This window comes from Simochromis diagramma, unplaced genomic scaffold, assembly GCF_900408965.1.
Source record: "Simochromis diagramma unplaced genomic scaffold, fSimDia1.1 OVJJ01000165.1, whole genome shotgun sequence".
NCBI lineage: Eukaryota > Metazoa > Chordata > Actinopteri > Cichliformes > Cichlidae > Simochromis > Simochromis diagramma.
The window spans coordinates 748,920-773,183 of record NW_024387467.1 but is presented as its reverse complement, the minus strand read 5'-3'; the positions used below and the strand labels follow the sequence as shown (position 1 = coordinate 773,183).

General features: G+C 41.9%; 1 protein-coding gene across 6 annotated transcripts in view; it reads right to left on the bottom strand.

The window, feature by feature from the left end:
- Nucleotides 1–24,264, bottom strand: part of dmd (dystrophin) — a 284,148-nt gene that overhangs the window by 68,271 nt on the left and 191,613 nt on the right. For 5 of the 6 annotated variants that reach the window (XM_040014765.1, XM_040014766.1, XM_040014767.1 and 2 more), the window contains 13 exons: nucleotides 22,825–22,972; nucleotides 22,346–22,471; nucleotides 21,736–21,885; nucleotides 21,436–21,534; nucleotides 21,063–21,162; nucleotides 20,226–20,395; nucleotides 19,846–19,963; nucleotides 17,428–17,639; nucleotides 16,950–17,104; nucleotides 14,919–15,108; nucleotides 5,404–5,576; nucleotides 5,151–5,307; nucleotides 3,397–3,508 (listed from right to left, as the gene is read on the bottom strand). In XM_040014765.1, coding sequence (XP_039870699.1) covers nucleotides 3,397–3,508; nucleotides 5,151–5,307; nucleotides 5,404–5,576; nucleotides 14,919–15,108; nucleotides 16,950–17,104; nucleotides 17,428–17,639; nucleotides 19,846–19,963; nucleotides 20,226–20,395; nucleotides 21,063–21,162; nucleotides 21,436–21,534; nucleotides 21,736–21,885; nucleotides 22,346–22,471; nucleotides 22,825–22,972 — 1,910 coding nt within the window. Of the gene's footprint in view, nucleotides 1–3,396; nucleotides 3,509–5,150; nucleotides 5,308–5,403; nucleotides 5,577–11,651; nucleotides 13,310–14,918; nucleotides 15,109–16,949; nucleotides 17,105–17,427; nucleotides 17,640–19,845; nucleotides 19,964–20,225; nucleotides 20,396–21,062; nucleotides 21,163–21,435; nucleotides 21,535–21,735; nucleotides 21,886–22,345; nucleotides 22,472–22,824; nucleotides 22,973–24,264 lie in introns of those variants that run through there. The other variant, XM_040014770.1, reaches the window with a different exon arrangement.

The window sequence follows — 24,264 nt, the reverse complement described above, 5'->3', positions numbered from 1 at the left end:
TCTTAGGAGGTTAAGCTAGAGAAATAAAAATCAAACTTTAAACTGGTCCCAACACATGTTCAGCTAAGTATGTTTTCATACAGTTACAGTTTATTCAGCTTACTCTGGCCAGGGCATCTCACCCTTTTCAGCCGGGCCCCACACCACGCCCACACCTGCGCCTGGAGACTGTGTCAGACCTCAATATTATTGGAATGATTATTGCGATCTCTACCTGCTTAATTACATTTCAGCTCCCAGTTTTTCAGTTTATAATTTCAAATCATTTTAGACACTTTCAGACTCTGATTTTTCACAATTCAGAACATTTTCATAGTTTTATTGAACCATGTTATTCTTATATTGCCATGTTTTCATCTCTTTATTAAACGTTGGTTGAGTTCATTAACCTTATGTTGAAGTAATCCCATTCACCCTCATGCAGGCAAACTCATTTAAGATCAAGGACGTCTACACTGTGATGCTCTTCAGCTCCATTTTTGTTTTTTTAGAAAATGCCGCTCATATTTAGGTCATTTGGTTTATTTAGAGAAATATTCTACATGCTTTACTTAGTGCTATATTTAGTCCAATATAGTTTTGGTTCTGCTCCCAAAAAGGTTGATTCTGTTCATCTGGATGTTTTCAGTGGGAGAAATGTTTCGTCATCATCAGGTGACGTCTTCAGTCTCAGCTGACTGCAGGTTTCAATCTTATAAACAGCACATTTACATCAATGACTGAAACCAGCCCACTGAAGGAACAATGGTCAGTTCCTTGATGATTGATATGCAAATTCTCACGACCATTAATCAACAACCACTGATCAAAGACCACTGATCACTGAGTAACCATTCACAGAGAGTTGGGGAATGGCTGCAATCACAGCATTGTAAGATGGCAAAAGACATCTCAGAAGCAGTGAATCAACCTTTGGGATTTACTTACCTGGATATTTGAGCGTGCATCACAAGCTTTTGCTACTACTGCTTTATACACTTAGCTAGCTGATATTGTTGAAATCTAATGTCACTGCGCTGGTTCAGCAAGGTCACCTTTGGATATTTCAAACATTTTTTGGTATTGAAGGAAACATCTTCAGCATGTTTGATAGGTAATGCTGTTTTTCTAGTTAAATATGTTTTTTGATTTGTTGAGCTTATATTTTCTTTTGCCTATCACAATCTGTTCAGTGTACTTTTTCACATTAGCTGCAATTTAATTTAATAATTAAAGTAATGAATATAATTTAAATATATATATTGAACTCAGGACCTTCCGCACAGCAAGAAGGTCCTGAGTTCAGTTCCATCATCAGGCCGGGGTCTTTCTGTGTGGAGTTTGCATGTTCTCCCCGTGTTTGCGTGGGTTCCCTCCGGGTACTCCGGCTTCCTCCCACCGTCCAAAGACATGCAACTTGTGGGGATAGGTTAATTGGATAATCCAAATTGCCACTAGGTTTGAATGTGCGAGTTAATGTGAGTGCGAATGGTTGTCTGTCTCTGTGTGTTGGCCCTGCGACAGACTGGCGACCTGTCCAGGGTGTACCCCGCCTCTCGCCCTATGACAGCTGGGATAGGCTCCAGCGCCCCCCCCCGCGACCCTGAAAAGGATAAGCGGAAGCGAATGGATGGATGGATGGAATATAATTTAATGTGCCAAACAAGACTGTGGAGACATAGGATTGTGTTTTAGAAAACCATAGTAAAATTTTATACGTGTAACCATGGAACTGCTTGCTTTTCAGATGTCCCTAACCACTGCCTCATACAAGATCAAATAGCTGAGATGGATTAAAATAACAGGAGGGAGGATGAGAGGAAGTCCCATGATTAGCAGCTGAAAGTCACCATTGTCCTTGCAGTTCAACAGGGCGCAATACCTTTCAGCTGAAGACACATAGTAACCAGATTGCTGCCATGGTGCAGAATTGTTGCAGAATAGTGTCTGTTTATCTTTATGAGCAGTTGTTAGAATGCTGTTAATAATTAACAAGCTATTCCCACATTTAAATGGCAAGTTAAAAGGTTGCTGTCATATAATGTGTCTTTAGTACAATAGCCTCACATTCAAAACCCTAAATAGGACCAACGTTCCCTCTAAGCTGCGCGTGAGCAGTTGCGCACTGCTGGCACGTCTCTGCGCACAGAAAATCTGCGTTGCGCACAAAACAAATCTCACCTGAATTGAAATTAAAATCAAAACTTCAACAATCCTGTTCTGCAGTGTTAGTCAGTGACTGGCTGCTCCCGTATGGGATCAGAACGATGCCACCTTATCCCACAGTCCAGCCAATGATGCGATTCACATTCGTATATACGCAGCTGATCAACGTCGCTGACAGGCTCTGACAGCGTCCTTATGTGCGACACCGGTGTTTTAGCAAAGCGGCTGATGTGCAGTGAAGCCACGTTAATGACAGCGTGTACAACCATTAGAGATGTGAGCAGGACAGACGGAACAACTGACGGACAAAGTGTGGACTTTATACCAGTTTTTAAATTGTGTTGATCGGCCACGTAAAACCAGAGTTATGATAAAATATCTGCAATGTTTGTTTTCTTCCTGAATGCTGTCGTTGTTTATATTTACTGCAGGAAGAAACGGTAAAAACGGCGTTTTATAAGGAAAACGCTCGAAAGCCTGTGAGCAAAAACAAAACTCCCAGCCTTTCCTATTGGTGGAAAAATGTACCATGTGGACCAATCAAAAAATGATATGGCAACATGACATCTAGTTGTTTAGTAAAGGGGGAAGTTTTAGGAGTGACGGCGTGTTTGAGATGTGAGAGATTTGCGACGTTTAGCACAAATCTTGTGTAGTTAGTGTGTAGTTAGTGTGTAGTTAGTGTGTAGTTAGTGTGTAGTTAGTGTGTAGTTAGTGTGTAGTTAGTGTGTAGTTAGTGTGTAGTTAGTGTGTAGTTAGTGTGTAGTGTAGTCAATAGTGTTGTTGTGTGTGTCAGAACAATGAGGTGACTGCTGAGTGTCACAGGTGTTACAGCAGTGACACATCTGCTGCTGTCAGGCCTGCAGGTATCAGGCTGTTGTTCTCCTTCATCTCATAGTGGACAGAAATTATTTTTTGGAGCGGCACAAATAATTTGTGTGGCATCAGATTTGATGCAGAACAGCTGATTGTTCTGTAAATAGTGTTTGTTTAAAAACGCTTTGGCACACGTCTGCTGCTGCTCACAGTGGACCAAGGGACGCTCAGGGAGTTTGTGCGTTCGCTCAGACACATGAAACATTAGAGGCAACATCACACTGCTTATAGCACTTACATTCTTAATTCATCCAGTAAGTATAACATTAAAACAAGCATGAAGTGCTGAAGGGGGACATTTTAAGCTATGGAAGAATAGTGGAGGAGAGCTTCTAAGCATTCTAAGCATAATTGTGTGAAATGAGTGTGTGTTACCTCTGTGCTCAGGTGACGGTGTGTCTTGTGGAAGTTCAGACAGAAAGAGTCCCACATCATCCAGAGCCTTGGTCATAACGGGCTCTTTCGCTCGCAGCTCCCTCTTGAAACCCTGTAAAAGCACACATACGTTTTGCATTTGTACTAAACTAAACATCAGACAGTCAGTTCCACCCTTCGGTGTCATATCTGGGACTAAAAGACTGAGCTTGATGTGACTTTATACAGAGAAATCTGTCTCAAAAGGGTTACAAATGCATAGGGTACAATCAGAGGCATAAACACATGTGTGCAGCGATCTGTCTGTAACTTTTGAGGACTCACAAGTGCTTCAATCCACACACAAATACAAAGTCATTAGTTGTTCACAGAGTCTATTAATAAAGCTTCACAAATGGAATAATTTTCTCTTTCAAAAAGCTTTCTGTGGATACAAATGTCTAAAAATACAGGCAGTGGCCAGTGGTGGCCCTCAGCCTCAGTAGATGCAAAGGGTACTTTCAAAATCCTAAGTCACCTTGTTCTTAGGTTATCACACTGAAAAAGATTTTCAGAAAACTTGACCTCTGACCCCTGACCTTGAGGCCAAGATCACTGAGATTCAAACTTGTCTGATATTCATACTAGATGTGCCTATGGTTTCAAAATCCTGTCACTTCCTTCTCAAGTGATCACAAACTCAGGTGTGCATGTTGAACACCCGCCTGGCAGATTAACGACAATACCCCATCAGCCTTTTACAGCTGAGGGGTAATAAAATACTTGCAACATCCTTCTCACTCACTTACAAAACCTTTCCTAAGTGAGAGGTTTCACTCCTGATACGCATGGATCCCACTGCATGCCCACGTGGGGTTTTGAGATGTCTGAGAGGAGAAGCCAGCTCTCCTGCCTCAGTAGAACTGAGTAAGGCAGATAAGACGGACCGCCATGATGGAGAGCAGTTTGTTGTTGTTTGTTTGATCTCCTGTCCCTCACTGCCTCAAAAGGCTCCAGACTCTGGGTAATGATGCTTTCAGCTCTGTGAATCATTTTGTTAATCCTGCTGGCACTGATGGAGACAACGGCAAAGGAAGTCGCCAATAAAGGATCTGAGAAGCTTCTTGTACACACCATCACTGTTGGTCCATCCATCCAAACTCTCATTCAGGTGAACTCCGTACCTGTACCTGTAGTACCTGTAGGTGTTCACTGGTTCCACCTCCATACACATGTTAGTGGGTCTGCTTACTTATCTTCATTTAGATGAAGATAAATATACAAATATACACACTGTATCCTTTTCAACATTTTCTTGTTCCTAGACCTGACGACCCTCCTGTCTTTAGTGGAGTGATCTAGGACTAGAACAGTGCACTTTGATGCAACCTCAATGGCTGAAGGTGATTTTAGACTAAAATCCTGGGCTTTCCTCCAATTATTAAATCTGACTACAAAGCAGGCTATAATTATAATTTGATTAGTTTATTCACTCACATCTTTGATGTCACTGCGTGCTGCCCTAGGGGAATTAATCTGAGTTAATATTTCTCTAATTAATTCTGTTTAAAGGCAGAAACTGATCATTTTGTTTGAGCTTTAGTTAAAAAAACAATTTGGGGAAGGTTATCATGTGCTGATGTCACTTCCTGTGCAGATATATTGTCGATTCCTGTTTTGTGAAAAGTTACGGCAGTCGTGTTGACAAATAGCTGAACACAATCTGCACCAAGAAGCAATGTTGAGTGAGCGTTCTACCATGCTGCACCTCCTACCCGGTGTATGTCCAGCTGAGCCTGCACGGCCGGGACGTCCCCCCCTACAGGTCGCTCCTGCTCCAGCTGCTGACTTTTCAACCTTAGCCAGTTCAACAGTTCTTGCAGCGACATGTGAACCCTCTTCCAGGGGGCCATCTCTGAGTCCAGATGGGCCCTTGAAACAGAAACACAAACATTTTTTCTTTCTCTGTAGTTTCAACAACAGTCGTTTACAGTTCTTTGCATTGTTGGAACCATTGCAACCGCTCACCTCATGCGGAGGGTCTTGTTGTGCAGGTCATTCCACCGCTGGGTCATGTTGCCAAGACGTCTCCTGAGCAGAGCCCCATCCTCGGAGTCCCCCAGTGACGTAAGAATCCTCTGCCCATTTTCATCCAGGGAGTGATACAGTTCTGTGTGGCCGTCAATCTCTATTTGGAGGTCCTATATTTGCCAGAAATGGAGAAACAGCATGAAAAACTAGTAAATTCGGTTACAGCGCACACTGAATTTTTTGGTAACATCAGCAATCTTTCAGGACTTTCACTTTCACTGATTGGTGCTTAAAATCAGATGATGATCCGTTAATCAAGATATCAACCGTATTTATATTTATATTTACATTAATCGTTTGTATTTTAATTTCTTAGCACTGTAATGTCAAAATGTCAAAACTGCAATGTCCTGGAAGTGGGGAAGTGGAGACTCAGTGATCTTCTCTGCTGTCTTCAGCCCTCTCTGCAGGGATTTCCGGCACTGCAGGCCCCTGACCACACAGATATTCATGTCAGTAAGCTCTCTATAGTACCCTTGTAGAAATTGGTAAGGATACGAGAGGGTAAGTGACCTCTCCTCGTCCGGAGCTCTCCTAGCAACAGCTCTGGTGTGCAGTGACCGGGACAAAGTGTCTGTTATCTGTACTCTCTGGAACTTGGTGCTGCTGACCAGGTCCACTGCTGTTCTGTTAATGACTGTGTGGGACTGTGCCGACTTCCCCTTAAGTCGACAATGAGCTCTTTGGTTGTTTTCAGCACAGACAATGTGGTCGTTCTCCAGTCTCTCAAAGGACATCACAATGGGACTGAGTGCTTTGGGGCAGTTGTCATGAAGATACGGGCACTTGGGCACTTGAATGTTGGCAGCAAGCTTAAAGAATCAAATGGAATCCCCTTTTATTGTCACTGTATATGTAGAATGAAATTGTGGATGCTCACCACCAGCTGTGCATGGAATAATAATATGAATAGCAGGACAGCAAGAATGAATAACAGACTAGATTACATACACACAAGAGGTATGTATACAAAACAGGAGGCACACAATAAAAAGGCACACATTAGAGAACTGTTTACAAAGTGCTTGAAAATAGTGTAAAACACTTGGTCTGAGTATAGAGTCCATGTGCGAGTGTCCTGGAGGTGTCTGGAGGTGTGTGACCTCATTGACCAGAAGCGCCATCTGGAGGGCAGCAGGTCAAATCCGTGGTGGGCGGGAAGCAAGTCGTTACCTCTGATGGCCCTTGCAGCCCGTTCTCACTCCCGAGGCGTAACATGTTGACGTTTTGTCACCTAGCGTAAAATGTTACGCTTTGGGAGTGAGAACGTGTTGGCCCTGGAGTCAGGAGGTGCTGGTAATGTCTTCCAGGGGTGGCAGAGGATGGCCAATGACTTTTTTGGAGAGTGTTAATTACCCTCTGCACAGCCTTTCTGTTTTCAGTCCTGGCCTCTGCGTACCAAACACACGGTGGTAGAAGCAGCAGCTTCTGGTCCAGGTTGTTCTTCCTCTGAATGCAGGACAAATGAAAAATGTCTAAAAGAGCTGAAGCTGGTCGGTCAGGACACCAAGCTGGTGTGTTGTCAGTGCCGGCTGCTTTTCTTACGTTCCCTCTCCTCAAAGTCGTATAGAGCGCTGTTCCTTGCAGGTGTATGACTAAATGCCTCAACCCTTCATAGTGTTTGTTTACTTACTTATTCAGAAAGGTTGTCTTGTTCACACAGGGTGGAGGAGAAGCTTTAAACTCTTTGATGGCGTTGATACTTTGCCACATTCATCTCTTGTTTGCATGGTCATGGAAGAACTTCTGTATTCTCTTACCAAAGTCATGCTTCGTTGCTCTTATGGTTATATAGTTATAGTTCAAGTTGGGTCTTGCTGATCTGGGTGCCATCATATCACATTACACCTAAAACTGTCACTTTGTGCTTTCATTGCAAGCACCCCTTGGTCATCCACAGTTTGTCACCAGGAATGTCATCTAACAGCCCAAAACCAGAGACATCTTCCACATATTTCTAAACTTATGGAGACACTAACTCAGCGTACTCATCTACACTCAGTTGCAGATGCCTTGAACACATCTGTCAATACATTCAAAACAATACATCTTTTAATGCTTCTGTGGCTCCTGTAGAGCACTTGCTTCACAGTGGGGTTTTCTCTGATTATTAATTAAGCACTTCTATGCAGGAAGCAGCATAACAGAAAAATGGTCTGACGAGCAGAGGTGGGGGCAGGGTGTTGCCTTAAATGCTTCCTTAATGTTCGAATAGGCGAGGTAAACTCAGGCTAGGTGAAAATCAGTGTCACTTCATCTTATTTTAATTTGGTGCCTTCATAAAGAGACTCCTGCATTTGAATTACTGGCTTTATTAATAGCTAATACATCATTTACTAATGCTTTATACATAAATTCAATCATTAAGGGAAAATGTCCATTTCAGGAGTCTTCAGAATTCTGTGATACCTGATAAGACAGACAATAGTTACCTTAATGCCTTACATACTGTCTATTAAGTATTAGTAAATGACTTATTTACAAATTCTGTGCTCAAAAAATTATGATACCAATTCTTTGTGTCTGACTTAATCTACTTTTTCTTATTTTAATTCTCTTAATGTTATTGTCATTGTTTGAGTATTGGCTAATTACCTTCCACGTGTTCTTTATATTACTAAAGTAAAACAGAGCTGCAGTAGACGTCTGACCTCTCACAGAAAGAAAATGGTACAGCCGGGACCCCAAGTTGTTTGCATGACTTGATGAATGTCAGCTTGTTCTCACTCCCGAGGCGTAATACATCCCGAGGTATTCCATGGGAACGCGAAAGACAACCTTCCGCGTTCCTATGCTACGCACCGGGCTGTGGATGAAATCCAATAGAACGACCGTCCCACGGTAATAGATGTTCCAGCCATGTATTCCAGCCCTAACCTTATCCCTAAACCTTAACCAGCACTTTAAAGATGTTAGTGTTTTTCAAAGCGATTTAAGTAAGATAAACGTACTTGTGTAGATTCATTCCAAACAGTTCTCATGTTTCCTCATTTTTCCGACCTCGTAATACAGCGCTCCCTCGCTATAACGCGGTTCACCTTTCGCGGCCTCGCTGTTTCGCTGATTTTTGTGTGTGCAATTTTGCATGTTTTTTTTTTTTTAACAGTGCATTGTGTTCTGCGTCCTGATTGGCTGTAGACCATTGTTAACCAACCTCGTGCCGTGTCTCCTGTACAGTCCAGAATACATTCAGCTTGTTAAATTTACATAAATCTTCGATCTCTAGCAGTGTGACTCTGAAGAGCTGCACTGTATGTTTGTAAGTTTCCTGCCCAACAAACGCAACGATGTCGACGAAACGACAACCGCAGGTCTTTGGTTTCATCCTCTAATACTGGACTTATTTTTCTACAAGGTTTGAACTTTGAGTTTAAACAAGAGAGAAAAGTGAAAATGTTCAGCCTGTCTGAGAAAAGTGTGTAAAGTGTGTAGTGACGGGTTTTACATCCTTAAAACAGCTATAATAATTGTAAAAAATAAGGTTGGCTACTTCGCAGATTTCACCTATCACGGGTTATTTTAGAACGTAACTACCGCGACATACGAGGGACGGCTGCATAGGGAAGCAGTAATATACAGGCGATTTGTCACCTTGTGGAAAATGTTACGCTTTGGGAGTGAGAACGTGTTGTGAATATAGTCTCATCAGTTTTACCACAATGCTATGCAATTCAATTTTAGAAAATGCTTTATTTAATTGGAAAAATATGACACATTACTTGATTGTAGCCCAAACTGTGGAATAACACTAGCATTCCCAACACTACATCTAGTCCGTGTGTAATACAAATTACTCATCCCTTATTTTACTGTGAGGATTGGTGGGTTCAAAAAGGTCAATAACATGCTTCTTTGTGGTTATCTTGTGGCAAAGCAATCAAACCACTTATTTCTTTTGAGTCCTCTTTTTGGAAAATTGCATTCTCCCAACTTTGTGGAAACACTTTGGGGATGCCCCCTTTCTTTTCCAACATGACTGTGCACCAGTGCACAAAGCAAGGGCATGGGTGAGGCAGTTTGATGTGGCAGAATTTATCTGTCCAGCACAGAGTCCTGACCTCAGCCTGACAGAGTAGAAGAATGGGCAAATGTTAATATAAACACACTCCTAAACCTTGTGGAAAGTCTTCCCGGAAGCGTTGAAGCTGCTACAGCTGCAAAGAGCGGGCAGACATCATATTAAAATCCTATGGATTAAGCATAGAGTGTCACAAGTTCATGTGTGTGTAAACACAGACAAATACTTTTAGCAATAGTGGCTGACTGTATCGAGCATTTCTGCTCAATTTGAGCACTCGAAGCTCTTTTACTACAAACACAGTCTAAAGGATTTTATAGCTAAAAATATGAAACTGAATTTGACAGAACTTCTTATGTTTCTGTGCTTTGTGAAGAGCATGTGTCACTAACTCACCATTTTTATTAAAGAATCAACTTGTCTTTAGAGCAAATCTTCTTATAAAAATAAACTGGAGTCGGTGAATAAAAACATACTCCTCCTTTTTGGGAAGAGAAAAAACAAGAAGCGCTGAGGACATTATAAATAGGAGTTAAGTGCACTTGTTTACAAGAGAGCACAACTCCAGAGGGCAAGTGTGATACTAACACTGACATTTTAGGATTTTGATGTCCACCTGTTTTCATTACAATACAATGATGTCATCCTGTTATGGTGTTATTGTGACGGTGTTGAGAAAATAAAAGTGTTGTACAGCTGCGTCCATGCCCTTTCAAGATGATACTTTCTACTCTATATGGTTTCTTGAAATTGTCAAGGTCACACAATGAAGATCAAGGTCAGCTGCTTAGCCAACACGGGAGATCATGTCCCCCCTACGACACTGTTGTGAAGTTTAAAGACTTTCAATTAAAAATACAAAAATCCCAGCCCTGCACAGCCTGGCGACCTGTCCGGGGTGCGCCCTGCCTCTCGCCCAAACACACAAAATCTGAAACATGATATCATGAAAACTGTGGACGCTAGACTGCTAACAAACAATCAAATGGAACAAATGACACAGGGGGCAGGAGGATTTTATTACGATTACCATGTGATCTAAATGATGACACAATGTCAGGCAGTCCAACAGTTTGCATTTTTACCTTGATTTCTGCCTTTTAAATGAATAGTTCCAGAAGTCGTGCGAAAGAAAAATCTTTCCTACTGTTAATCTCAAATGCCTCACAACAGAGTCGAGCTTATATAAAATCAATTATATTAACTGATTTGTAGCCAGGAAAAAAATTAACTCTTGAGATTAAAAATTTCCCCTTTTAAGAGTCTCCTGACCAAGCAGTACAATCCTAGGTTGCATACATTAAATCACATACACATACAAATCCATGCACCAGTTAAGTACAGTCAGAGAGTAAAAAAAATAAAACACAGAAACAACCCAGATCATGCTAAAAGTGCTACTGAATGCCACAAACAAAGGAACAATATTCAGGCTAAACAGCAGCCTGCATTAGTTCTTTAGAATCGCTTTAAAGTCATTAAGTGAGAGCAGCTCCTTACGTTGATTCTGCAGCTGATTCCAGGAGCAGGAAGCTGCACATGTGAAAGCTCAAATTTAGTGTGAAGCTTTGAGACAGACGGAATAAATCTTGGGAAATAAGATGTATAAGAATATGTCAGTCATATATATCATATATACGTCATGACAAAGCAGACCAGCAAAGGAGTGGTGAGTAAGAGCTTGTAATGAATTTCAATGCTCCATGATAGGATCCAGCATATTTAAGGATGCATGCATATAAATCGCATTGCTATAATCAAGTATAGACATAAAACTGGGAACAACAAGTCTCTTTCTTCTCTCAAAGTACAAGCAGGACTTTTAGCCTAAAGTAAAAACCACAATTCAGTTTTTTCACCAGTTGCTGAAACTGAGGCGTAAACGAGCGCGAGTCATCAACTGAAGTCCTAAGTAGCTGTAATCAGATACTAACTCAATCTCAAAGCCCTGAATTGTAGTAATACACGAAAGGTTACTTGGTTCAGATTTTTAATTTAAGAACACCATCGATTTTTTTTGGTCAGCATTCAAAACAAGTTTTAAATGCCACAGGTTTTTCTGTAGCGTAGTGAAAGCTTACAACCTATATGAATCATCTCAAAAGTTTAGTGTAAATGTCAGTAGAGTAAATGTTCCAAATGAATCTACTTGGTTTTTATTCCCAACCTGAACATGGTAGACCTTTCTGCGCAGCATCGTCCAGACTGAACCCTGGAATCCCCAAAATCACACATCAAAAAGAAGAAGCACCTCCATTAAGCCCCATTTCATCCCTTCTAGCTTCCAGCAGGCTGAATTACACTGCCCTCTGTTTAAGTGTTGGTGACACAGTGAGACGTTCAGATAAAGAGGAAGAGAGGGAGGGTCAGTCGCACATAAAAAAGAGAGATGGAGTTGAACGTCTGAGTCAGAGCGAACACAGGGTACGAGAAAGAGTTAAAATGACGATGAAAGACGCAGAGAAACTTTCAAGGTTACATAAAATGATGAGTGTACTTCTTTTCCAATTAAACCTTATCTGCATGTTGTAGCCGAGGGAACGAGTGAGACTTCATAGGATGCTATGTACTTTTAGCACCCATCATTGTAACTGGACAAAGACAACTATCTCAGTGCTACACACAGTGCTACACACAGTGCTACACACAGTGCTACTGTTGTACTGAGAGAGCTCTGTGTGTACATGTGTGTGTGTCCCTGTAGGTGTGTTGTGTGTGTGTGAATTTCTGATTTTAAATGTGCTGCTTGTGTGTTTCCTTGTAGTGCATGCACTGCACACTGTGTCACAGTGGTTGTGTGTGCATCACTGTACATGCTGTGCTACCAGAGAGTGTGTGTGGGTGCAGGGTGAGGGTTGATGGTCAGAATATGTTTTCTTGCAGAACAGAGCCTTCCCTTCACCCAACACCCACAATGCATTGGGGGAATTCGGGATTCGTGTGCAGACAGTGACAGTCCAATCAAATCTCACCATGTCAGCATTCCTGTCATACTAGCCAGAGCAGAGTTGAAGAAGGGCTAAAAACTGGAAATATACTGGATGTGTGGCAGATGAGACTAAAGTCTAATCATTAGTCTTTTTATCCATATCAGGGTCGCGAGAGCGGGCTCGAGACTATCCCAGTTATCAGAGGGCGAGAGGCGGGGTAAACCCTGCACAGGATACCAGTCTGTTGCAGAGCTAACGCAGAGACAGACAACGCTCTCCTTAACACCTGTGGGCAATTTAGATCACCAATGAACATAACCCTACTAACTGCATGCCTTTGAACTATGGGAGGAAGCTGGAGTACCTGGAAAGAACCCACATTGGTTTTACTTTCTCACTAATCCTTTACGAGTTTTTCCTTGCCTAACTTAATTAAACTGTGTTATTGGTATAACCAATTTAATGATTAATTCTGATGACAAACATGTTTGAACTTACAGCTTTCATCACTGCAATGTGAACCCCCCAAAACCAAACACAAAAATAAAATGTTTTTATATGTAAAAGCCAGATGAGGTCCAAACACCAATCAGCAAAGAAGACACTAAACTGCTGGTTAGTAAATGAATATGTGTTTAAGGCTGTTTGTTTTATCCAATGAGGAGGTCTAAGCACTCCTTGCTGTGCTGTGCAGCATGCACTATGTTGTTTAGCTTGTGTCTGGGAGTTTTGTCCTCGGGATCAACCGTTTTTAGTCTGAGGTTATGGCTGGGTCTGAAGTGCACTGATGTTATGCTTGGAGATAAATCTCCTGAGTTTCTCAGATAAACAACAAAGTTGTTACTAGGGCTGCTCAATTAATCGAATTTTAATCTCGATTACGATCTGGGCTTCCAACGATCATTAAAAATGACTGAGCCGATTATTAGCCCCTCCCTCGTGCTTTACTCTCGCGCTGCTCCGTGTGACAAATCGAGCGCACCTCTCTGCGTTTCGAACACGTGTCACAACAAGAAGACCCGAAGGAAGCTCGGAAAGCTCAGCAGAAGTTCTTTGGAGAGGAGAGTGACTGCTGCTGGTTGAAAAGAGGTAAAAAAACTTCAGTGGTGTGGAAACATTATGGGTTCAGTCAGACGTGGATCAGGTAGACACAGTGTGTAAACTTTGCTACGGTGTAGCTGCACCACAGAGCAACACTGCAAAGTTCACTAAACACAGATGTTTACATTTTTCATTGATTTCTTATATTGCAAACATTTGCACTGTTATCAGTATTTGCACTATTTTATATTATTTTTTAAAGTCATTATTCAACACATTGTTATTGTTAAATAAATATCGTCAAATAATCGAGATCTCAATTTCAGTGAGAATAATCGTGATTATCATTTTTGCCATAATCGAGCAGCCCTAGCTGTTAGATCTCTTTCTCCCTTGTTGGTGTCCAGGCCCAGCTGGGAAAACCACGTGTTTTAAGAGCTTTCTTTAATGTGTGTGTTCGTGTCTTTGGCTTAGAGGGAATGTTTTGTGCCCAGTGTTGCAGGGTCCAAATGACCAGGTTTGTGTTGTGGGAGTCAAAGAGTAGGTACTGGTGTGTGTGGGCTTTCAGTAACGTTCAGTGTTGAGGTTTCCATTCAGCAAGCTATTATCATTTTTTATCTTCCCTGGTGACCTTTACATTTCTAACCACTGAGTTGATGTGAACAGTGAAGGTTTCTACTTCTTGGGTTTAGATTTTGACCATTGTATCACATCCATACTCTTGTCTGTAGCAACTCTCGTATTTTAAGATATGTGGCGGTGAGGCAAAGGTCTAACAGTGTACAAATCTGATCATTTGCTGGCACTCTCCACTGCCTCCTTTGTAGGGATACAAGTGAAAAGGGAGACCACATTAAAGGACATTATGGTTTAATCTGGTTTGGCACCAGCAGCAGCAGCAGACCTGTCTTCCTGTGTGTGCTATGAGACCAGTTAGGTTTTCTAAATAGTATTGTAAATAGTTTTGTCCTTTTTCAAATAGCAAAGGGCTGAGCTGCCTATTTATTTCTGTACATTTATCTTGTGTAATAAGTCGGGGAGTTATGGGGTAGTGCTTGGATTGGCTTGTTTTGTTTGTAATTTTGCCCTGGAGCTTAAGCGTTGAGTTTTGATAGTATTGGTGCAGCAATAAATCTCACATTTATCTGTGACTTGGCCATTGGGTTTCTGGTTTTGGGGACCAGGGCGACGACACCCTTTTTTATTCCTTATGTTGCACCTAGACTGAGGCATAACATGTCCCTGCTCGGATTTCCTTTACACAGACGTCCTCATCACTAAATGAATGATTCTAAACTGGCCACAGGTGTGGATGTGAGTGTATTGGTCCTCATGACTTAGCCCTGACAAGGTTAATCTTCAGGGCCTTATGCTGATTTCTGGAACGTGTATATGTCCATATCTGTATACAGATACAGAGCTAGCTATATCAGAAAGATGAGGTGCACCTGTGTATGGCCCACCTTCCACTGTTCCAGCAAGTTCCTTGCTGCCTCAGACTGCTCCTGCAATCTCTCCTTGTTCGTGGCATCTAGTAAAACATTGCAGGTCGTCTCAGCCTCCGTGAGCCAGTTGAGGAACTTTTCCAAATCAAAGTAGAACTGCTGCAGCAACTTTAGAGCAGCTTCCAAAGCTGCCTCCCTGTCCGAAACACTGAAAATGTGCAGACAGATGACAAGAAACAAAGGTGGTAAATAAAAGTTATTTTCCCAAAAAAGTTAAAGAAGCAACAGATTTGTTTTGCACACATCTGTAAACACGATGGCTCAAAGTTTAATATGAATTCTGATAAAACGTCGCATGTTTGATATATGTACAGTGAGGTCGAGTTAACAATTCAATAAAAAAATTGACAAAAAAGTCTCATAAAACATATACAAAGTACTTAAATATATTTAAAATTTATCTCCTTGTCACTTCACCCCAAGTCCAGCACCCTGAGACTGTACGCTAAGGGGAAGGAAGCGAGCCAGGGACCAGTGAGACTCAGCACCACAGTCCAGGATGAGGCAGTGAACATCCATGAATACACGAGGAAGATGGCCTCAACCGACCGCGTGCTCAGTGAATACCTCAGGCAGCAGAAACCCAAGAAAGAGGAGGAACCATCATGGAAGGACAGGGCCCTGCACGGTATGTACCACCGGCAGATAGAGGAGGTGGCTGATATCCAGAAATCCTACCAGTGGCTGGACAAAGCTGGACTAATAGACAGCACAGAGGCACTAATCATGGCAGCACAAGAACAAGCTCTGAGCACAAGATCCATAGAGGCTGGGGTCTATCACACCAGGCAAGACCCCAGGTGCAGGCTGTGTAAAGATGCCCCAGAGACAATCCAGCACATAACAGCAGGGTGCAACATGCTAGCAGGCAGGGCATACATGGAACGCCATAACCAAGTGGCCGGCATAGTTTACAGGAACATCTGTGCCGAGTACAACCTGGAAGTCCTGAGGTCAAAATGGGAGATGCCCCCAAGGGTGGTGGAGAATGACCGAGCTAAGATCCTGTGGGACTTCCAGATACAGACGGACAAAATGGTGGTGGCTGACCAACCGGACATAGTGGTGGTAGACAAACAGAAGAAGACGGCCGTAGTGATCGATGTAGCGGTTCCGAATGACAGCAATATCAGGAAGAAGGAACACGAGAAGCTGGAGAAATACCAAGGGCTCAGAGAAGAGCTCGAGAGGATGTGGAGGGTGAAGGTAACGGTGGTCCCCGTGGTAATCGGAGCACTAGGTGCGGTGACTCCCAAGCTAGGCGAGTGGCTCCAGCAGATCCCGGGAATAACATCGGAGATCTCTGTCCAGAAGAGCGCAGTCCTGGGAACAGCTAATGATACTGCGCAGGACCCTCAGGCTCCCAGGCCTCTGGTAGAGGACCCGAGTCTGGGCGAGAGGGGAAACTGTTTCTTTTTGTAAAACAAAATGTGTTCATTTATGTCATTTTAAGAACATTTAAATAGTTTCAACAGGGTAAATAACAAAATACAATACGATTCCCTCAGCAGATCGGGAATAAATAAGAAAGATAAGCAAATACTGCCCAGAGAGTGAGTGGCTTTCCTTTTTAGGGTCAATTCTATTCCAAATGTAATGTAGCAGAAGTCAGTAAACAAGCCTAAAGATTTGATAGACGTAATATCCAGACTTCCATGATGGCTAAATAGCTTTAAAAGCTTTCTTGTTAGATAATGCAAATGCTCTTTTTATCATGCTCGTCTGTTATGTGGAAAACTAAACGTGTGCCTTTTGTGCCAGGAAATCACATCACGATTACTTCCTGACTAAACACGTTTTGCAAAAAGGTGAAATAGTCATTGTGGTGTTTTGACGGGGTAGTTGCACTGAAGTGCACTTATTATTTCCATGGAAACCAAGGCTGAAAGCGTAAGAATAGCATCGTTTAGAGACATCCATTAAGTCAAACACCAACATAGCTGCCTAAATGTTTATTTTTAATAAAAATAAAATTAAAATAATGCTTACCGCTTGTTGATGTATATGCAGGCAGTGTCCATGTTGTTGTTGATCTGGGTGACTTTGTGAGTGTCATCGTTGCCATATAGCGTCAGTAGTTTGTTGGCCAGTGTATTGGTTTCTTTGACTTGTATCTGGGATTGCTGCAGCTCCTTCATTAAGAGCTGGGTAAGCAGGGAGAAAACAAAGGCCAAATCATCAACACGATTACCTGGTTCCACCTGATTAGTACTCTAAGCGATCATCGTAACGGGCAGAACTCTGTCTAAATAAATAAATACATCTGGGTAAATTCCCAGATGATTAAACATGCAACTGATTTGCTGGTAAGACCTGAAATGAGTAAAGAAAATCAACAGCCTATGTATGCAAGATAATTCATAATTTGATTGGGGGGTTATATTGGTTGGATCTGATTAATGGGGGGCTCTTGTAAGCAGACTATACGTCTGTATAAATACAGTGAAATTCAGAATGCAGATCCCACCTTCAGCTCAGCGTTTTGTTTTTTCAGTGCATCAACTGTATAAGTGATGTCCTGCCATGAATCCAGTCTCTCATTGGCCTGTTTGACGACATGATCCACCCCCTTCTTGGCGTCCAGCCAGTTGGTAGAGTCTTGCAGCATGTTTTGTAGCTGCTTCATCCTATCAGACAGTTTGGTCTGACAGTCTTCCCAGTAAGCCTGGAGTCGATCAACTATGAAGAAAGAGAGAAAACACTGCTTAACAAGTTCTTTAGAATAAAATCACACAACTAGTAGAGGTGTCAGACAGTTTGAAAATAATACATGGACTGAGTCTGGAAACCTAAATCCATCCATCCATGCATCCATCACTGGGGATTTTGTATGACATACATACCTGTATACACTGGACAAAGACTCACATATATAATGTAATCACATATACTCATATACACTATACATACCTACACTGGAGTGTTTGTATTGGAATCACTGCATTTAACCTACATATTCAATTCACAGGACACATATATTTAGGTCAAATATTACCTACAAGCATATTAATGAAGTCTGTGCCACTTGTTATATAAGCACCAGCTGATCCATACTGGTTAAAATATAATAATTAGGCTCACCAAGTAATCTTTGATTGTGTTACAGCCAAAGGTGACAAGTCCAAACATTGGGCTAATTCAACTGCACTGCTGAGCGAAAATGGGTAAAGAGACTCCCAAGTGCATACTTGGGAGTCTCTTTACCCATTTTCGCTGCCCAAAGGTTGTGAACAATCCTTCTTTAACAAATATAGTAATCACATCCATCCATCCATGCATCCATGCATCCATCCATCCATCCATGCAACCATCCATCCATCCATGCATCCATCCATTCTCTTCCTCTTATCCAATTCCAGGTTATTTAGGAAACCTAAATAAAAAAACATATTTTTAAGATAGTTACTGTTGTCGTGTTGGACTTCTTCAGATAGAAAGAAGATGAGAATTTGAAGTTGAAAGAGAAAGCTGATAACTTTTGTACATTTGGCCTTTTGCGATAATTACACCTTTACTGGACAGTTACAGCTAGTACAACTAGCTCCCACACTCCCTGTTTGTCATGACTACACAACAAGGTCTCAGTTATTGGCAGGAAGAGAACAGTAAACATTTGCATTTGAAATCAAGGAACATATGATGCTTTGTAATCTCACAGGTAAAAACAAGACTTTTTTATACTATGTATGACTGAATCTATTAAACTAAACTAAATTATGAGTAAAACACAAACAAAATCAGAATGTGCTATCAAAATGAACACTGTAGTAACTCCTCTCTTTGAGATGGTGATCTTTGCGAAAACAAGCAGTAAGAGAAGAAGAAGAGAACTGAGAACCTGCAGATTTGTAGAGGAGGAGTGTCCTCCAATATAAAATAGAAATATAGAGGAAAGGCTTTTGGCTTCAGGCTAATTTAATACAATTTGTGACAACAAAAGCATGCACACTTGGGCTGGGCAAAAACTGAAAAGTACTGTTGAAGGAGGTAGATCAGGCTCCAGTGATATCGGCTTCTGAACTGATTGATTGGTCATTATCAATTGATTATCATTTGATCTGTACCTGCAACTAGAGAAGGAAAATGCAAAAACTGAGAAGGAGCGGTTGCAGTGTGACGTGGAACTTGAAAGAGTGAGGGTCGGGCGATATGTAAACATTTTCCAATTGGCAATAGTCAGTCCAATCTATATAATATATTCACGCATGCGCAGACTTTTTGATGGGCGGGGCAACGTAATCATGCACGGACTGATTTGTGCGTGTTTAAACGCGGTCATCACGATTTTTTTTTAACGCTTTCAACCCATCAGGAGCGCAGAAGGAACAAAATTTGGACAAACTGGAGGGGGAGACAGTAAACGCTGGAAGTGTTAAAGGCAGAGAAGCAGACAGGCAGAGATTTAGAAACTGGAAGAGGGGAGAGAAACAGACTAATGCTGAGTTTGCTTGGAACATTTTCCACCACTTTACATGTTGACGTGGTGCTGAGGAGGCAGATTTGTATAACGTGATTATCTTGGAACAGTTTAATAGGAAGAAGGTGAAGACAGCTTCTGTTATGGCAGATGAATATGTTTTGTCCAACTCCAGGCCTCGAGGGCCGGTGTCCTGCAGGGTTTAGATGTGTCCTCGATCCAACACAGCTGATTTAAATGGCTAAATGATCAACATGTCTTGAAGTTCTCTAGAAGCCTGTTAATGAACTAATCATTTGATTCTGGTGTGTTGACCCAGGGTGAGATTTAAAACCTGCAGGACGCCGGCCATCGAGGCCTGGAGTTGGACACCCCTGATAAAGCCTAATATAGGCTCTAAATAAGCTTCACTTAGCCTCTGTGGGAGGCTAGGTGATGCTATGTTGCATGTGTATGTGTGAGACTTACTGCGTTCAGAAATAGCATTGCGGGTCTCTTGGCTGCTGGTTTTGTTCTTCAGGTTCTGGGCTGCTGTGATCTGTGTCTCCAGGAGGGGGCGACGTTGATCAAGATCCTGTAGAGAAGCCTGAAAACAATCATTTTAGTTTCTCAGTTGTTTTAACTTACTTATAGAATTTTCCAAGCAATTAAGGAGGAAAACAAATCAAGAATAAAGGTCTGTAGCATGTCCAGCTTGTCAGTTTAACCACTGACTGTTTTAAACTATCTGTGAGTCCTCAGTATTTACACACTGAGCCATACTCTCACACGGCCCCGTGCATGTCGGCAGCTCGGTCAGGTTTTGCAGTGCTTTAAATAGAGTCAACAGTGAGGTCAGAGGTCCGGACCTTGAGTTGCCTGATCATGTCGTTGATGTCGTCGAGGTCAGCCACCACTACCCGCTTGTTCTGTACCATGTTATCCATCATGGTCAGCCAGTCAGTGAGCTCAGCCCAGGACTTGTTGAACTGAGCCAATGCTGCGTATTCAGGCTGGGAACTTCCTGTCAGACCTTCATCTGAGACACAGATACAGTTAAATGAACTTTTAGTGGAGGAAGTGCTCATATTCTTATTTCAAAATAAAACCACAGTAAAAGTCCTTCACTGAATTTGCTGAAATGAATCGCTCATTATGAACAGAGAGAACTCGATGGCCCACCACCAAACGCATCATTCATGCTTTAAATTCATAACCACACCGACCCGGTCCCCATTTTTCAAACAACCATTTCAAAAACCAACGGCAAGTTTATTCCACATGGTCACGAGTTGGGTCATGATCTGGTTTCCAACCACCGTTTTTAATATTGTGACTGTAGCATTAGAGACAGCTCCCCAAATCAGCTGATATTCTATAACCATGTGCAGGAGCTGATCTTTCCATTTGTTTTTCCATTATTTAAATGATTCTAATTATTCAAATGGTATCACTCATAGCCTGAAGTGTAATCTGGGCAATGACTGATCAACAGAAAAAAGAAAGATAAAAACTAGAATCTCAATCCCAAAAACAAATGAATAATTAAAAGAAACTGAACCAGGCTGAATCTAGTAAAGTGAACTCTTACTGAACCTAATATCAGGACTTTCAGTTGTACTGGGAACATGAATTTGTGTCCTAAACTCAGTCCGAACTTAATCTTGTGTGCACATGCATGCGTGAAAGATTAAATGTGGTCTTACTGTCTTTTCTGGTTATAAGCTGAGCAGCCGTCCTCTCCTTGTGCTGCTGCAGCAGCTCCAAGATTACTGTCCAAGATTCCCTCAGCCTAATATATTTCATCTGAAAAAACATACAAACACACATGTGAGCAGTTTCCTTATTGTTGATAACGACAACTTCACAGGTAAGTGTCCAAGCATCAAATGCTGGAAGAAGTATGTATATTTTTTGAGTCGACGTTGTTTATATATATTTGTGTCTTGTTACATTTCTTCAAAAAGTAACTATTTATTCATAATATTTAAGGTAAAGGTAGAAGTGAGACAAGTCGGTGTTTTAATGATTTCATGTGACTGAATTTGCACGTGAGTCACCTGTATTTCATTTCCTCACCTTGCCAGGTTGCTCGAGAGGAGAGTCCTTGTATAACTGATCAGCTTTCTCCAACACACACTCCACCTCTGGCTGCTTGACTTGCACTTCGTTAATGAGCTGGAGAATCAGAGAGCTTAAACTGCAATAAGCCTTGTGGACAGATGAGTGTATTGCATGTAATATAATAAATAATATATTGGATGTAATATATGCAATGTATTATTTATTTCAGGCAGTTTGGGCTTGAATGTTTTACTAGTAAATGCCATGGTGCACTGATACCATGCATACATATATACACACTGTTTTGCACCATACCCTGGCAGATGGTCCCTCAGGGCTGTGCTCCAGCTTGGCTCTGGTGCTGGATGCCCAGACTGACAGGTCATCCAGATGACTCTCACACTTCTCCATCTCCTTCAGCAGACCCTCGATCTCCAACTGACGTTCAGGAAGAGCCTTCGACACCTAAATGAAGATTGGCCATGAAGCCTACCACTCCCACCGTGTTGACCCATTTTTCAAGATATTTTTTACTACGGGGGAGGTGAGGTGGTGATAATCTGGTCTGTAGTAAACACAGTATAAGAATGGTTTTCCATCGTCTTTCTGGTAAAGATTAAAGCTCACCTCCTTTGGTAAATCAAACTCTGTCTGGAGCAAATAAACTAAATCTAAGAGAATCTTTCACAGCTTTTGTACACAGTAGATGAAAGTGAAAATATTGCCACTTTGATAGAAAAAGAGGTTATAACACCAACAAACTTTCAAGCCGTCAAACCTAAACGTCGTAAGCTTAATGATGTGGTGCACTGCTTAGCTAGACGTAGGGAATACCCTTCTCTCAGAGCCTTTGTGTATTATTCAGTTGATGCCTTTCCTGGGCGGCGGCGTGCTGTCCGCTGTGTGTGTAGTGAAAGAAGCTGACCTGAGACCAGCGAGTGTTTATGATCCTGATGTCTTTCTGTTTATCAGCAGGAAATGTTATCTGCTTCAGTCTTGAGTTCAGATTCCCCATCACTACATTCTGGGCAGGAAGCTCCTCCACACATACCTGGCATACACACACACACAGACACACACACACACACACAGACACACACACACACAGACACACAAGCACATTACTGCAGCAGCTCAATACAAGCAGAACCTTATGTAAGATTTCAGAAACACACACACACACACACACACACACACACACACACACATACACGGTCTTGCAATAATTAAAACGCTGCAATGTTTTTACTAATTACACACAGCAACACATTGGAGTAATTTACATTATGACTCATCTAAACTCATTTACACGATGATGGCAGCTAAATTAATTTGCATAAATCCGTAAATATGCACACACATTCAGAAGCTCATAGTAACTGTGTGGCTGTGAACTGAATATACCTGAACTTTGCCCAGAGTGTCTCTTATGTGCTGTGGCTCTGCAGGCTGCAGAGGAATGGCCAGGACGCCCTCAGCTTTGTCCAGCCAGCCCAGCATCGAGCCAACATTCTCCTGCAGCTCTGCGGTCAAGGTGGACGCCTCTGCAGACCTGTAGGGTTAGAGAATCCAAGAAACAATAAAAGAAGTGTTTTCCTCTTAGGGGCGGCTGTGCCTCAGGAGGTAGAGCTGATCATCTACTACTCAGAAGGTTGGTAGTTTGATCCCTGGCTGTTCAAGTCTGCAAGTCTGCACGAGCCCCGGGTTGAACAAAGGGGCAGTATGAACGTGTTATTTAAAGTGCTTTAAGTAGTTTAGAAAAGCACTTTATAAAAACAGTACATTTACTATATTGAAAGACCACATGGGCACAAAAATCAGTAACGCATGCACACACACACACACACACAAGTGTATTCATATCCTTGTGGGGAAATCTCACTGACACAATGCTTTCCTTCGCTGCTTACCCTAATCCTACCCATAATGCAATTGTAACGCTGACACTAAAACCACATTTTGAGTCTCAAAAATGCCTTCAAACTTTTGGGGGCTGTTGGTCCCTGTAAGTATAGTAAACGTGCACATTACCACCGTTACAGTGGGTTTAAGGAGCAGTGCCAAGGGAGGCTGACCAGCACAGCTGATGCCCATATTCTAATCATGCTCCCTCTATTTTAGTAGCACCCAGGACCTGAAGAGGAAGAGGAGCACAAGCAGCTGAGCAAGAACGACACCAAAGGATGACTGTTTGAAAAAAACAAAACAAAAAAAAATCCCAAAACACTAAGACTCAACCATGAGCCCATCGGTGTGTCAGTTTGTTTATACTGTTAGCTTTTTATTTGTTTCTGTGGAACTGATTCTACATGCTGCTAACAGGCTGCTTCTAATCCCATGAAACATCTGATGTTTAATGATGATAAAAGGACAAATCCACGTCCAGCTTTAACATCACGCTGGGTTCTTGGCTAGCTTAGGATTAGCATGCTGTAGGTGCAGGTGCTTGCAAAAATGCAAAGTTGTGTTAGCAGAATAATGCACAAAGTTTGCAATTTACAGTTGCACTCTTGTCTTTTTGTGCAATAAAAATAAAAGCAATGTCCACGCTGTAGATTGCACCATTATTTTCCTCCAAATACATTTTTAGTCCACATGACAAAAATCTGCTGATTACAGTACAATTGCAAAAAACAACAAGCAGAATCAATCGGCAGGCACACTAACAATTCCAACGAATTCAAATACTTGATATTGGTTCTCTACAAGCACCGCTTCACAAATACCATCCCTAACAGGAACCATCATGGAAGGACAGGCCTCTCCATGGCATGCACCACCAGCTGACTAAAAACTCCTACAAGTGGTTAGAGAAGGCTGGACTGAAAGACAGCACAGAGACAT